General features: G+C 31.1%; 1 protein-coding gene across 2 annotated transcripts in view; it reads right to left on the bottom strand.

Moving 5' to 3' along the window:
- Positions 1 to 14,065, bottom strand: part of LOC132750239 (potassium voltage-gated channel protein Shaw-like) — a 101,410-nt gene that overhangs the window by 31,651 nt on the left and 55,694 nt on the right. Inside the window, exons 2-3 of one of the 2 annotated variants that reach the window (XM_060740183.1) lie at positions 7,340 to 7,605; positions 1,573 to 3,917 (exon numbers count right to left, since the gene is read on the bottom strand). The exons of the other annotated variant lie outside the window; for it this stretch is intronic. Of the exons in view, the coding sequence (XP_060596166.1) occupies positions 2,766 to 3,917; positions 7,340 to 7,605 (1,418 nt within the window). The 3' untranslated portion in view covers positions 1,573 to 2,765. Of the gene's footprint in view, positions 1 to 1,572; positions 3,918 to 7,339; positions 7,606 to 14,065 lie in introns of those variants that run through there. 2 annotated transcript variants of the gene reach the window in all.

Below are 14,065 nucleotides of genomic sequence, written 5' to 3'. Positions count from 1 at the left end.
GGAACCACTGCGACGTTCCTAATATTATTTCGAAATATGAGAATATCATTGTGGCTGTAGCATCAAATTCAGCTTACTTTACAAGAACAATTTACCTTCTATTTTCTGATGAGATGTTGCTTCGATAAGGATTTCGATTCGGTCGCACTTAGATGACCCCAAGTTGTACTATTTTTCTTGCTAATCTGCTCTTAGGAAAATAAGATATAAAAAACTAAATGCAAGCATTGTGGTTAAATTTGTTTAATCAGCTGAAGAAATCATACATTAAAGCTTTTGTATAAACATGAAAGACGTGTTGCATATTTCATATACCTGAATTTTGCAAATTGTTCCATACAATTAAAATATTCATTGCTTATAAAAGAAGTGCTATGTACAAATGTATAGTCAGCAAAGTTTTTTTCCATTATATTCATAATAGTTCAACAGCGTATGCAAATCGAATATAACTTTTCAACTTCATATGTGTATATCGTTATTTATATAACAGTCTCTAGTCAGTCTTCCATAATCCCAGTTTTTTTATACTTTGCTAACTGGATTTACATATATTGTAACGATGTTTACATATAATGGAAGAACAGATGTTATGAAATGAACATGTGTAATGATATCCTTTGTTTAGTTCAATTTGTGAATCAGCAATAATTTGTGTGCAATATTTACAAGATTACTGACAAAACATGGTATATTTTATCAATTGTTTCAACTTCATCTGTAACAAGTTGCTCGATGACTTCTACACCTGTTACAATATTGAACACAGCACAGATATGAAAATCATGTTTTTTTGGTTTTTTTTTTTTTTTAATATTTCAAGTGATATCATTAAAGCTTTTACACATTCGTTATATTAATGCTGTATAATGTTTTCGTATCTGTTGTCTGTTAATTTTTCATTTTAGATTTTGTTTCAGGTTGTCATTAAGATCATGTAGTAAAGCTCTTGGTTCCTGAGGAATCTTGCAAACACAATATCACAGTCGAGTGTCTGAAGAGAAAAATGTATACATATTCAGTCTTCATAATACCATCATTATTATAAAAGAGCATTATACATCTATTTTTAAGAAGCATTTCACTATAACGTAAAATTAATTTTAAAGATTACCAAATAAAAGTAGCTAAAAAAGTAATTCAGTGGTGGAACATATTATGTAAAGGCCGATTCCGTTTTATACCAAAATCGAGGCAATAGCACATTTGTACACTAAAAGCCAAACAATTCGTCCTAAATTCACCTTCAAGTAATTCCAATATATTTTATCATATATTGTTACATTTTGCAAACCATTTATTAAAAGTTAACCAAATATTAAAAGTTTTTTTTAATTCAAATGTTTTACATGTCTGAACGCTATAAATGAATATTTTAATATATTTTGCTATTAAACTGTTAAAAGTTCAAAAATACATTTATTATCACTCAGTTCATTACTGATAACTTTGTTAATAACTTACATTTTCATTATATGGCTCGTTCACGTATTACGTTCAAAGACTATCAATACATGCATTCAGGAACTGTCTAATTAAAATATGTTGTTGTTTTTTTATAATTTCTGGTTCGATATTGGAAAAAAACACACCAAGGATTCACAACAAAGGTGAGGTTAAATGAAACAAAGAAAAGATAAAAGTTTAGTTATCTTTATTACATATCAGCAGTGACGTAAAAAAACAAGAAATACAAGACTTACATTGAATTTTGTATACAGTTGCATTCGTCAGTGCAATTGCAAAGGCAAATAATTTGATATTTTACGTAAGATGGGTGAAATATATGATCATAAATATATAACAGCAATATTAATTGATAAACAATAATATTTTTAAAGAAAACCCTTCCCTTTTTTAGATACTGGACAACAGAAATGGTACGTTTGTCTCAACACATTACTGTAACAGTGCTTCGTTTCATCTAATCTTTAGCAGTTTTATACATATTCACACAATGCAGTTGTTCATATTCCTATTTCTGTCTACATCAGTTGATGAAAAACTTACTTCTAATATGTTGAAATTATAAATTTCATATATATATGTCTATGAAAACAGCATTCATACAGAAATTTTGGAATATGTTGTCCCAACAAATTGGCGTTGCCCATGCTCTAGATTATATTTTAAATAAATTACATGGTAATGAAGATAATGTTTTGTTCAAGTGTTCGATGATTTAAGTAGATAAAAATAGTCAAACAATTCTCAAAACGATGATATAATGTTAATGTATAGTGTGGAAAATAGGTTTGTAACATAAGACAGTTGTACATTCATACATAACATACATATTAAATTACATAAATTCACAAGGTACTTGCTCACTAAAAATATCACAGAAGAAAAGTGTGGATGTTAAGATAGTAGGAAAACAAATTAGTGATATTTAGAAATGTTAACTTTGAATATTCCATTATGAAAAAGCAGTCAGTATTAGTTTAACATGCATTATTTTCCTCTCTGAACATCCTACTATCTTAACGATACTGTTTGCGATGTCTTCAACACGTGTAAAATGTTTAGTGTGCTCTCGTTCCACAATACCGAATAAATGTCCTGAAAAAGTGCGTACGTTTCACATATTGTATAAAATGTCTGGTTGTGCATTTGCGTTTGGATATAAAAGAAAATGTTAGGTAAAGTGTAACACATAATTTACATTGGCATAACTTTGAGCAAACAAAAAGGCATAGTCAAACAGCAGGATAGGAAAGTTTACAATCGTAGGAAAAGGTACATCTCCAGGAAAGTGGGTGTAATTATAATGTGATACCTGTATAAATTACACCATCGTCTGAATAAGCTTTTACAGCTCCTTCATTTTCTATAAAGTAGTCCGCGTCCTCGTGCACGTGTCCCACATCAATCAATGATCTTGACGTCTTGTGTTTAACGTCTGCACTGTACAACATTTGACCATAGCGAATATCTCCATTATGGCCTGTCTTGCTATTTGCATAAGGTGCAGCACATAATGTTGAAAGATCTGATCCCTTTTCCTTTCTTGAAAATTCTTTTTCACTAACTACAATTGAGCCATTTGAAGTTCTCCTCGCGTTTTCATACACGTTGGAATCCTCCCCAGAATGTAACATATTTTCCACACCTAAGTCGTCTTCATCATCACCAGTGCCACGCGTGCGTACATGCGTATAGAATAATGTAAAATTGTGAGATATAATCGGAATTGTTAACGCAACCATTAATACTCCACTGATAGCACAAAAGGTACCAACAACATATCCAAAAGGGGTTGAAGGTGCAATATCACCATATCCGACAGTAGTCATTGTTATAATTGCCCACCAAAAGCCAATTGGAATGGTAGGAATTTGAGTAGTATTATTTTCGACGCCCGATCGTTCTGCATAGTAAATCATTGTAGCAAATACAAGCATCCCAAGAAGTAAGAATATCAACAACATGAGCAGCTCCTGAAGGCTAGCCTTAATCGCATAAACCAAAATTTGCAAAGCTTGGTAGTGCTTGACCAGATGAAAAATTCGGAACATTCGGATTATTCTGAGAATAAACATGATTTCAAATATCAAACGTTCGTTCATGTAGCAGTATTTAAAAGGTTCAGAATTCAAAATAAGTTGCATATAGAGAGGCACCAATGCCAAAAGGTCTATGATGTTCATCATAGAGGTAACAAATCGAAATTTGTTTGGTGAGCATACAAACCGAGTTATAAGTTCACAGGTGAAATAAGTCGTACATATTATATCAAGGATGTTTAAACCTTCATTTGGTTTAAGGACATAGTTGACAGTAATGTTTTTCCCTTCACACGTCCCTGTATTATTGACACCCAACGATACATTTCTTGGACGCAAATCAGGCAGCGTTTCCAAACAAAATCCCAGGATTGAAAGAATCACAAACAAAAGGGATAAGATACCAAAGCCCTGAAATAAAAGGAAAATCATATAATAAATCAAACGTTGAAGCAAATCTAACAAACACACGTAATTTTATGTGATTATAAATTAGTGTTTTTCATACGCATAACAAAAAGATAAGAAAGAAAATAATTCTTTTGTCACATGTCTAACAGACAAATTTAAAACAAGTCAGCAAATTAAAAAAACAAACAAGAAGAAGAAAAAGAATTGATTTCATTTTTAAATTATTTAGAAAAGACAGAATATAAGCGATCGATAAATTATACAGCGTATTATGTTATATGTTGTTTAAATGTACTGACGGTTAAAATTTGGGTGACGTTTTATCATGATTGAAATGCTCTAATCTTTTTCTATTATAATATCTTAGTAATAATAGTTATCTTAATTTAATGGAGTTAGATTTGAATAACATACTTTAAGGCGCATGATAAAACAGTAAATTAATCATCCCGATATGTATTCTAGATCATAACAACATGTCAATGAGAATTTAGAATAATTTATGTTTGAAATTGTAATTAGTCCATGGTTGAAAACAGGATATAATATGTGACGCACATGGTCTTAACTGTTTGTATTTCATAGACAACATTATCTGTTGTAGTTTAGAAATATAAATGTTTAATGTTTTTGATCAATTATTAACACTGAACAAGCAGAACTTTGTCTGCTAATTGGGTGATAGAACGATGAATTATATCTGCCAATTTCAACAAATGATACCCTCAAGCTAAAAATACTTGAAATGCACAATGTGAAAACATTCTACGTGAAATTTAACGTTGATAGAGTTTCAGCGATCATTGTTATTATTCACGAAATTTACATGACTAAGTTGCAGCATGTCGTGAAATAGCTATGTGCTTATTCTGAAAAGCGTATGTCACATTATGAGAAAAAGGCGAGTTTAGAAAAATATTATCATAATGTATACCACGTTTAATATTGCCGCATCTGTTCAATTAAATAATATTATTATACCTCACGTGGTTTATATATGAATTCAAAGATCAACAACGGAGAACGGCGTTCATGGATTGCAGCTCCGATAGCTTCAGTTTACATAGGATCAATGAAGCCGGTATAATAGACAACTGATGTCAAAAAACTAATGACAAAAGTAGGTAATGGATGTTGGTTACAATATTTATCTCACCCATAGCAAGAGGAAATTTACAAAAGTCAAAAATCAAGAAACAACAGGCCGTCATAATCATCATGGTTAAATAGTTAGTGCAAGTTTCTACAACAGAATTTTATTGCGATGTGTGAGAGTCTGATAGACCAAATACAGACGTATTTACCTGTTTCAACACTTAGTGCTGTTATTTGTACTACAAAAGTTAGTTCTTGTGTTATGTAATAGTTATTAAGCCGGAAATGAAGAAATCCATTGGGAGCAATGATATAAGAATGAATATAATGTGAAAACCGCAGTCTCAGTTTGATTGCTTCTGTCTATTAGAGACAATGTAACATGCAACATATTTCATGCAACTTTGAAAAATTGCAATCAGTGATCCAAAAGTCATATTTACTTCTGTCCTGTAGAATGACCAAGATAAGAATATGTTATTCTGGTTTTCAATACCTTCGAATTGTGTATGATTATCAATTGAATGTTTGTGCCAGATGGACGCAAGTATTTCATTGAGAAATTCATGTCGGCTTGTGTATAAATGGTTACCTAGTTTATATATAAGGATAATTGTTAGGAGAATGTTTCTAAGTCACTGAGATATTTAAAAACTCATATGTCTACTTTGCAGTTTTAGTACTGGTTGAAGATGCAACTAATGAATGTACATGTATAACTAACTGCATTATTAATAAAGGAGAATTCTAGAATAGAAACACCAACCTTCCATAGCTTCCTTTAAGTAACGTTTTCAATGTCATTGGCAGGATTTAAACTCATTGTAAGGGGGACAAGTTCTGTGAAGTCAATGAGTGGCATTGACCATTTTAGAATGGAAACCATTAAAGACAAGTACGAAATGGCATTAACACTAAGAGAGATGTACATTTCAAGCCTTAGCTCAAACGATAACTCATTTATTCCTTATATGGTGACTTTATCTTTAAGTATCAAATAAATACTAACAACTCATCTAATATTTCCCCCTTTTGCACCCGTCTACTCGACCTTCTTGTCCCCTTCCCCAACACCCCTTTACATTTGTAGGCCAACTAATTAATCGTCTCTTTAATTTCATTGTCGGTTCTACTATTTCCTATTATTTATTATTATAGTAATCAGCCCGTTCTGCTCTGTTTTAATTTAGGTCACGTTGGGTTCCTCGTCGGTGGTCCTGTGTTGCTGTATCGTGTGGTATTTGCGTTCATTGAACGCCGCCCTTCTTTGTTGATCTTAATCATCATATTTTAGATGTTTTGAAATGGCACTTTCCATTGTTAAAACAAACAGAAGATATGAAAGGAAAGATGTGTTTTGTTAATTTATCAAATACAACAACTGAATTCACAACCCTATGATAACCACCAACAACACCACCCCACCACCCCACCAACACCCAAATGCAGTTTAATGTTCAATTCAGTTGTTAAAGTGATACTGTAGTTTTTGGATTTTAACATTTAAATTTTGTAAATCGGAGATAAATTGAAACCATTGATAATAAAATCATGCTTGTGGAATAACAGTGATATAAAATGTTAAACATTAAGAGCACCTCGTACCTGTTTTTTATCATCAAACTGTAAAACGACATTTTTATTAAAAACCAAAATGATTGCCTCGATTAAACCATAAAAGGGTATATCCTAATATATTGCTTCGGAGTTTTTAATTCTGTGTGTGTGTGAAAGTTATATTCTTAGCTCTTGTATCTGGATAATGCATGGACTATACTTGTATTTGTTTTACGAGGTTATTATTCTAATATCAAAAAATGAAAAGTTACGAAAATATGATATTAATGGCGACTAACATAATTTTCTATAGATTCAAGGTAAAGAATTAGAATATAAATGTAAAAGTCTAGGGAAGCAATTTGTTATTGTAAAAACATTCAATCTAGCCTAATTTTATAGCTTTTGAAAATGATCGCTTTAAAATTAGCAAAAGTATGATATACTAGTTAATATGCGTATTCCAAAATTTTGTCAAACAACTAATGTTTATAAATGATTAGATAAAAGTTTTTAATCGCTAATGGAACCTATCCAAACTCATTGCCAGTTTCAACTTTCCAATATTTGAGGTTATCTATAGGCAGTTCCTTTAGGTATTGCATTAAACCGATTGTCTTAAATGTTTCACTCTATTGTCCTTTATTAATGAATTTTAATACCTACAACATTTTAATGAATACACAGTCAGATCGATAGATATTTTCTGGTTTTGATGATAACTATTTTCTGTTTGTTTTATTAAAATATATATTTCATTTGTAACATACCAAGGCTGTTCTTGATGTTCCAGGGTACTCCAGGATATACCATGTCTGGGTGCGGTATTTCTCCCAACCAACAAGATCATCTGTATCCGGTATCTTTTTTTCTGTCAGGACGTTACTATTAAAGGCTTCAAGGATTCGTTGATTTTCTATGTAAGTTCGATAATTACTCCAGCAGCAAGACTTGATATTGTTCTCGTTTATCATCCAGTAATCAAACTCCCTTTTCACAACAGCCCCACATACCTCAAGAGGTACGTGTAACTCTCCTGAAATGATAAATTGAAATTATTTATAACATCTATGATAATGTTTAAAGCTTAATGGAACACGGTGCTTATGAAGTTGATGCATTCATTATTAAATGTAAATATATTGAGCCACATTGTGAACTTTGATAATAAATGCGTAAAAAACAACAAATATAAGATATTGCGAATTAAAATGTGTAAATGAAACAATCGAATCGTGAGTTATATAACGGTTATTATGTAAAGTTTCCATTCATGCGTCTTATACACTCACATACATAATACATGCATACAGGGACATTTGTTATTGTTTAATTTTCTTCTTATAAATTCATTCTTAGAGTTTCGGCTTTGTATTTACAACGAAGACGGAGTAAAGTTGTGTTTGTTAGAACGCTCAATATCGCCATCTGCAACTGGATGAACCAGTTGTAAGAAATACCGACCGTACAACATTTTACATCTTACAAACAGTGCTGAACAGTTACTTACCACTGTCCTTTTTATTTTGCAAACGGATTGCACATAATGAAAACAAAATGATTAACAATCAAAGCTGGCCACTTTCTTGAATTGTGTGGTAATTGTCACCCAACATCTGAAAACAATTATCAACCGAATAACAAACAAAATAAATGTATACTATAAATAGACAAAATCATAACAAATTAGCAATTGAAAAATGAATAAAATGATGTATATGTTTGAATTTGTATGACTTTTGTCAATGTCAATGCACAAAAGACTCATTCATTATTGTCACACAGCTTAAAGCTTGTTACTATCGGGAACTAAGACTTAAATATCACATTCATAATAACATTTCGCTCGGTCGTTTAATAACGTAATCATTGTTTGGTTAGCGCTTAAGTAAGCCTATAATTATAATAACATCACCTACTTTTTCTTTTTTTAAGTTACAGACCACTTGTCATAGGATAAACTGTCGTTTTGATTTTTACAATTTTGGTTTTTACACATTTTTGTAGACATGTGCCGTGCAATTGTTAAAAACTCGCCATCATAAGCTCTATGTATATATATATATATATGACTCTCTTCATTGCTCGTTTTAGACACGCGGTTCACAAGAATTAAATATGCACATATTTTTGCTAATGCCTCGGTCTAGCTTCGAGTAATATTTCTTATAATTCAAAATTTGTTTGCACAATTAAGCTTAATTATTCAAATAAAAAATAAACATACTAAAACCAAATAAACTTATTTGGTTATGTTAAACCGGCGAAAGTGTTTTTAGAAAAAGTCAATATAATCAGATGTTGCACATGTAAAAAGTCTACCTCTTTATTAAAATATTTAGATATAAAAGTAAGATATATTTGATTGAGGAAACAAAGCATACTTACTGAACGGAAATATTGATTCAAGTTCCGAAATTGTAATGTAGACGGAAACAAATGTCGGAAAATTAGCTGAGAACACTCAATTGAAGCACGATTTCATCTTTCAGATATTATTTTTTTTTATATTAAACAACAAGCACGCCAAAAGTAACGTTCAATTTCGCACCGGATGGATTTAATCTTTATTCTTAATTAAATGTTTAAATATTAAGACTTAAAATATATGTTTATGTGTTTCAATCTGGTCTCTCTGTGTACGAACTATTTATTCACGATAAAATCGGGAAAAATACCATCTACGTTTGTAAGGACAGCAAAGTGTACATCCGGAACAAACAATGAGAAACTGTTTCAAGCAATCGATCTATAACTAAAAAGGATACACCCTAAACCTTCAACTATTTAAAACCAACAATTTAATTTTTGTTTTAGAAAATGCGCGCATATCTAGCGAGGCGCTCGCAGCGATATCTTTGTAACAAAAAAATCAGCAATTTCTTATATGATTAATACGTAAATATTATTTTAACAATATCTGGCTAGCATAAAATAATTTATGACAAGTTCTATATACTTTTGATAAAATCATTTCAAACATTTTAGACGGTCAAACTTAATAAGACATGTTGCATATTCCAAATAACACTTTAGTTGGGCTTTCATCGATAGTGAAATATCAATTTCATACAAATTCATTTTTCCCTACAAGAATTTATAATACTGCGCGGAGTACGGCGTGTATTCTTGATTAATCAGACAGTATAGGAATTGTTTGTTATATTGTGAATTTGTTTTTATGGGCAGAAATAGTAGTAGATTTCGTATGTGAATGAGAAATTTAGAGTGTAAATGTGTCCCTGACGAAACTATCAAGATGTGTATAAAATAAAATCTTGGTAAGCAATATAAGCTTAAATCTAGCGTCCATGCTGTGTGGAAATACAATAACATGCTTAAAAGTGTTAGGTGAGATCAGGCAGGACAAGATTGTGCACATAAGAAACAATCATTTGAGCCGCTTCACGACAAAACCAACATAATGGGTTTGCGACCAGCATGGATCCAGACCAGCCTGCGCATCCGCGCAGTCTGATCAGGATCCATGCTGTTCGCTTGCCAACTCTATTACAAGTAGAGAAACTGATAGCGAACAGCATGGATCATGATCAGACTGCGCGGATGCGCAGGCTGGTCTGGATCCATGCTGGTCGCAAACCCATTATGTTGGTTTTGTCGTGACACGGCTCATTTGTGTCTGTAAGAAGATCGGGTGACATAACATTAAAAGAAGTAGCTTCTATAAAGGTCTATGAAGCTGTTAAAACGGTTTTAACTCCTCCAGATTATCCAAGTCTATGTGTAAACTATGCTAAAATAATATAAAACATGTTAACCAGTCTGATTACACATAATTGTGCTCAAAATGATCCATTTGATATAAAACATAATAATAAGAATTGTTCTACATTATCCACTTTCTAATTTTACTATAACTTTTTTAAAAGTCGACACTTATAAACTTATAAATACCCAACCAAATGTCTTACCACTTGGAATTATAATTTTCATAATGATTCATGTTATTTAGTTTTATCATATAAAATGCAAAAAATAAATTTCGATTTCATTGATTTCTAAAGATTAACGAAATAATACTTCAAGAATCAAATTATAGTGCTTAACCATAAAAGAATACAAAATCGTTTTTTTTTATTATTTGCGACATGTACAAATAATTGTTAGCTTGAAAGGTAATACTAAAGAAACGAGCATATAGAAATAACAAACGAACTTGATATAGAATCATATTGAAAAAATAAAATAGGAGTGTGAGGAGTGTTACTGTAAACCTAGAGCTGACATAGGACACCGAGTATTGAAAATTGCTTATTTAACAAGAAAAGAGGTGAAAAGTGTGATTTACTACGGATAAACATGTATATATAGAAGATTAGAAGAAGAAATTCATTCAAGCCATCTAGACACTAATTCCTCAAGAGGTACCTCTATTGGCATTTTAACTCACAATTTTATAAATGTTTTGGTGGATAATTTTTCAAAAGAAGTACTTTATCTCGATAACTATGCATACTTTAAATTACTTATGAATGTAATTCAAATATCAAAAAAACAACAACAAAAGAATGATGCCAAGGGAGGTAATCAACTTGCTTGGAACGACAAATACTAAATAGTCTATGAAGGCAGGATAAAGTATAACCAAAGTATCTTGGAATCTGGTCAATAAAAAGTTAAATGGTTTTGGCGTACCATAAGATTTCATTAATTTTCGCCAATATCTTGCCTTTTTGAAGAGAAATCAATTTTGAGTTCTTCGGTAAGAAAGCATACGTGGAGAGGAAAAGATAAAGAAAGGTGGGGGAAAGTTAAAGGATCTACTTGGTCATAGGTCAAAACAATAGTTTATACCTGTGATTAAAGGTTAACAAAGACAAGCCATATAAACATGTTGTGTTACAAAACATTCTTTAAATGCAGTTCATTCAGATATATCTAAGATTTATTCGCAGGAACAAGTCACCTTAAAGAGACAGACATAGTTTATTCAAATAATAAACAATGTGTGATAAATTTCTTCCTAAAAGTACCAAACTTATGTTTTAGCTGAACCTTATGTTTCATATTTGTAAAATTTCTATCAACAAATATAAAATATTGTTAGGAAACGCTTGTCAATAAAACAATTTACACAAATATGCAAAAATGTTTTCGAACAAATGCGCAGAATTCACATAAAAGTTATTCACTGTACGCAGGTCTACCAAAAATATTGTTTTTGAATATGCTTTGTTTTTGTTAATTGATAAAAATAATGTGCTATTATAAAATCAGCTTGTTCCGTTCTAACTAAATTACATATCATACATATTAGACAGGCAAATACGCATCGCGTTCTTATTGTATCTTATTTTCTAACGAAAACCTTGTGTATTTCATAATTACTCCACACTTAAGAGCATTTTTATACATTTATACATCATTTTTATACTGTGTATATAACACATATACATGTAGTTGACAAGTTACTAAACAGATTGAAACTAAATGGCAGTGTTTAAAAGTAACCTGAATCCATCAGCTGGTTTATATGATATGCTTAAGAGAAACACATTTTGCTATAAAAGAGTGACACGTTTTTTTTAGACTTTTATTACAGTTGGTCGTATTCAAAACACAAATTAAATTTGTCGGAAATCAGACTAATGTGAATTATTTATTTTCAAATCAATGATGAATTCGTAGAAGGAGTTAGTGTCTTATATTTATCAAAATAGATAGTAATTACTCATATTAAAATACACATAGATTTTTTGATATACCTGTAGTTATGTTTGATAAAGTAATCGAACATTTTTCGATGTAAAATATCTTTTTATTTTGGTGTTTAACCAGAAGAATTCATGTCGTCACATGAAATATATCGAAAGAGATGGCAGAAAACAAAAATGATGAAATATTCATGAGACTTTTACGGTGCCCATATGTTTGATCATGAGGGAAATAACACAAAGTCCTTCTTAATAAGTGCTGCTATTTTTAATCGAGATTGTATTAAAATGAGGGTCCGTTATTGTATAAGATCGTTCCTCAGGAAAAACTAAAGTGAAAGAAACCTCCCAGTTTGGCAATAGATAATAAACAATTACCGGAATTTTCCTTAGATAATAACTTTATATTGTTGCGAAAGCATGTCTGTAGTGTACAGTGTGATAAAACACCCCCGACTACCAATTATAATTAATCAAAATACAAACAGTAAGCGATGAAAAATAAATCTGTCAATGCTCATGATCAAATAGGAGCAAAATATACATTAAAGTACTAGCTAGAACGATAGTGATAATATATTTTACGAGAACACTTCCAAACTGTCTGGGATAAAGCGTATTGGTAGCAAAATGCTTGCGAATTGTAGCAATGATAGTCTTATATGATTAATTAGATACAAACCAAAAAGCCATTTCTCTCAGTGTAACGTACGCTCAGTTATATAATAGTCTTATGTTTTATACATAAATATAGATGCAAGTTTTAATTAATATCTTAATATTGTAACATTTGCTATGTTATATTAATGCGTATAATATTATAAATTTTGTTAATTGGTTTCAGTCGCTATTACATTATTGCATTTTAAGAGTAGTTTTTAAAACTTAGAAAAACTTAAAAAAACAGACATCATGAGCAGCTGTGTTCTGCCATTCTTTCTTATGAGTTTCGCGCATAGCTAAGGATACTGTTTCATATTCTCCCATTCAAATATGACGATAATCAGAGTATAGTAATAATATGTCTATTTTTAGTTTAAATCAGAAAAATCATATTAGTCTGCTGAGGTGACATCGAGCAAAGAACCTTTCTCTCTTACGGTTTATATATGGTTAAATTCCATTCTTACCATAATATGTCTGTAAAATGATTTATACATCAGACAGAATTGAGAATAAGCTGGTGGATCAATTCTGTAAACAGGAAATCAGCCGATCAGTCTGTTTGAGATTACCAACAACATAGAAAAATACTATTATGGAAGCCTTTGAAAAGGTTGCAACATCGTTGTCAGCAGTTTTTTTGCATTCCAAAAATATATATGAATAATGGTCGTTAAGAAGTGAATGTGCTTATGCTGTTTTACTTCTCTGTTTTCAATAACACTACTTATTTACCTTTAGCTAAGAGAACGTCAATGCTTTATTTTTAGATGAATTATTCTGTAACCTACCGAGTCTTTAGTTAAAATATAATGGAATATTTATCTTTACTTGAACTGTTCATCTGTATTTGTTGTTGCTTTTCTATTAGGTTTTACATGACACCAACACTGTAAAAACCATATGTCGTCTTTCCAGCTTTATTGATGGATGGAGACCTCATGCGCCCCTTCGTGCAGGTATAACACCCACGAACAAACATGGTCATCTATTGACCATTACCTAAACTTCAAAATTCGGAGGAAAATCTTCCGTCCTATATTAATCGTTATTTCCCTTTTATGTGGAATATTGCAATATGTGTGCTAATGTAACAAGAGTAAAAGTAAATTGCGTTTTTGAGTTGCAGCAGTGGCCATTTTTAGTATGTTTAATCGC

Source organism: Ruditapes philippinarum, unplaced genomic scaffold (assembly GCF_026571515.1).
Source record: "Ruditapes philippinarum isolate M1 unplaced genomic scaffold, ASM2657151v2 ctg873_1_1_1_1, whole genome shotgun sequence".
NCBI lineage: Eukaryota > Metazoa > Mollusca > Bivalvia > Venerida > Veneridae > Ruditapes > Ruditapes philippinarum.
The sequence above is the reverse complement of the archived record's forward strand: the minus strand, read 5'-3'. Positions and strand labels throughout refer to the sequence as shown.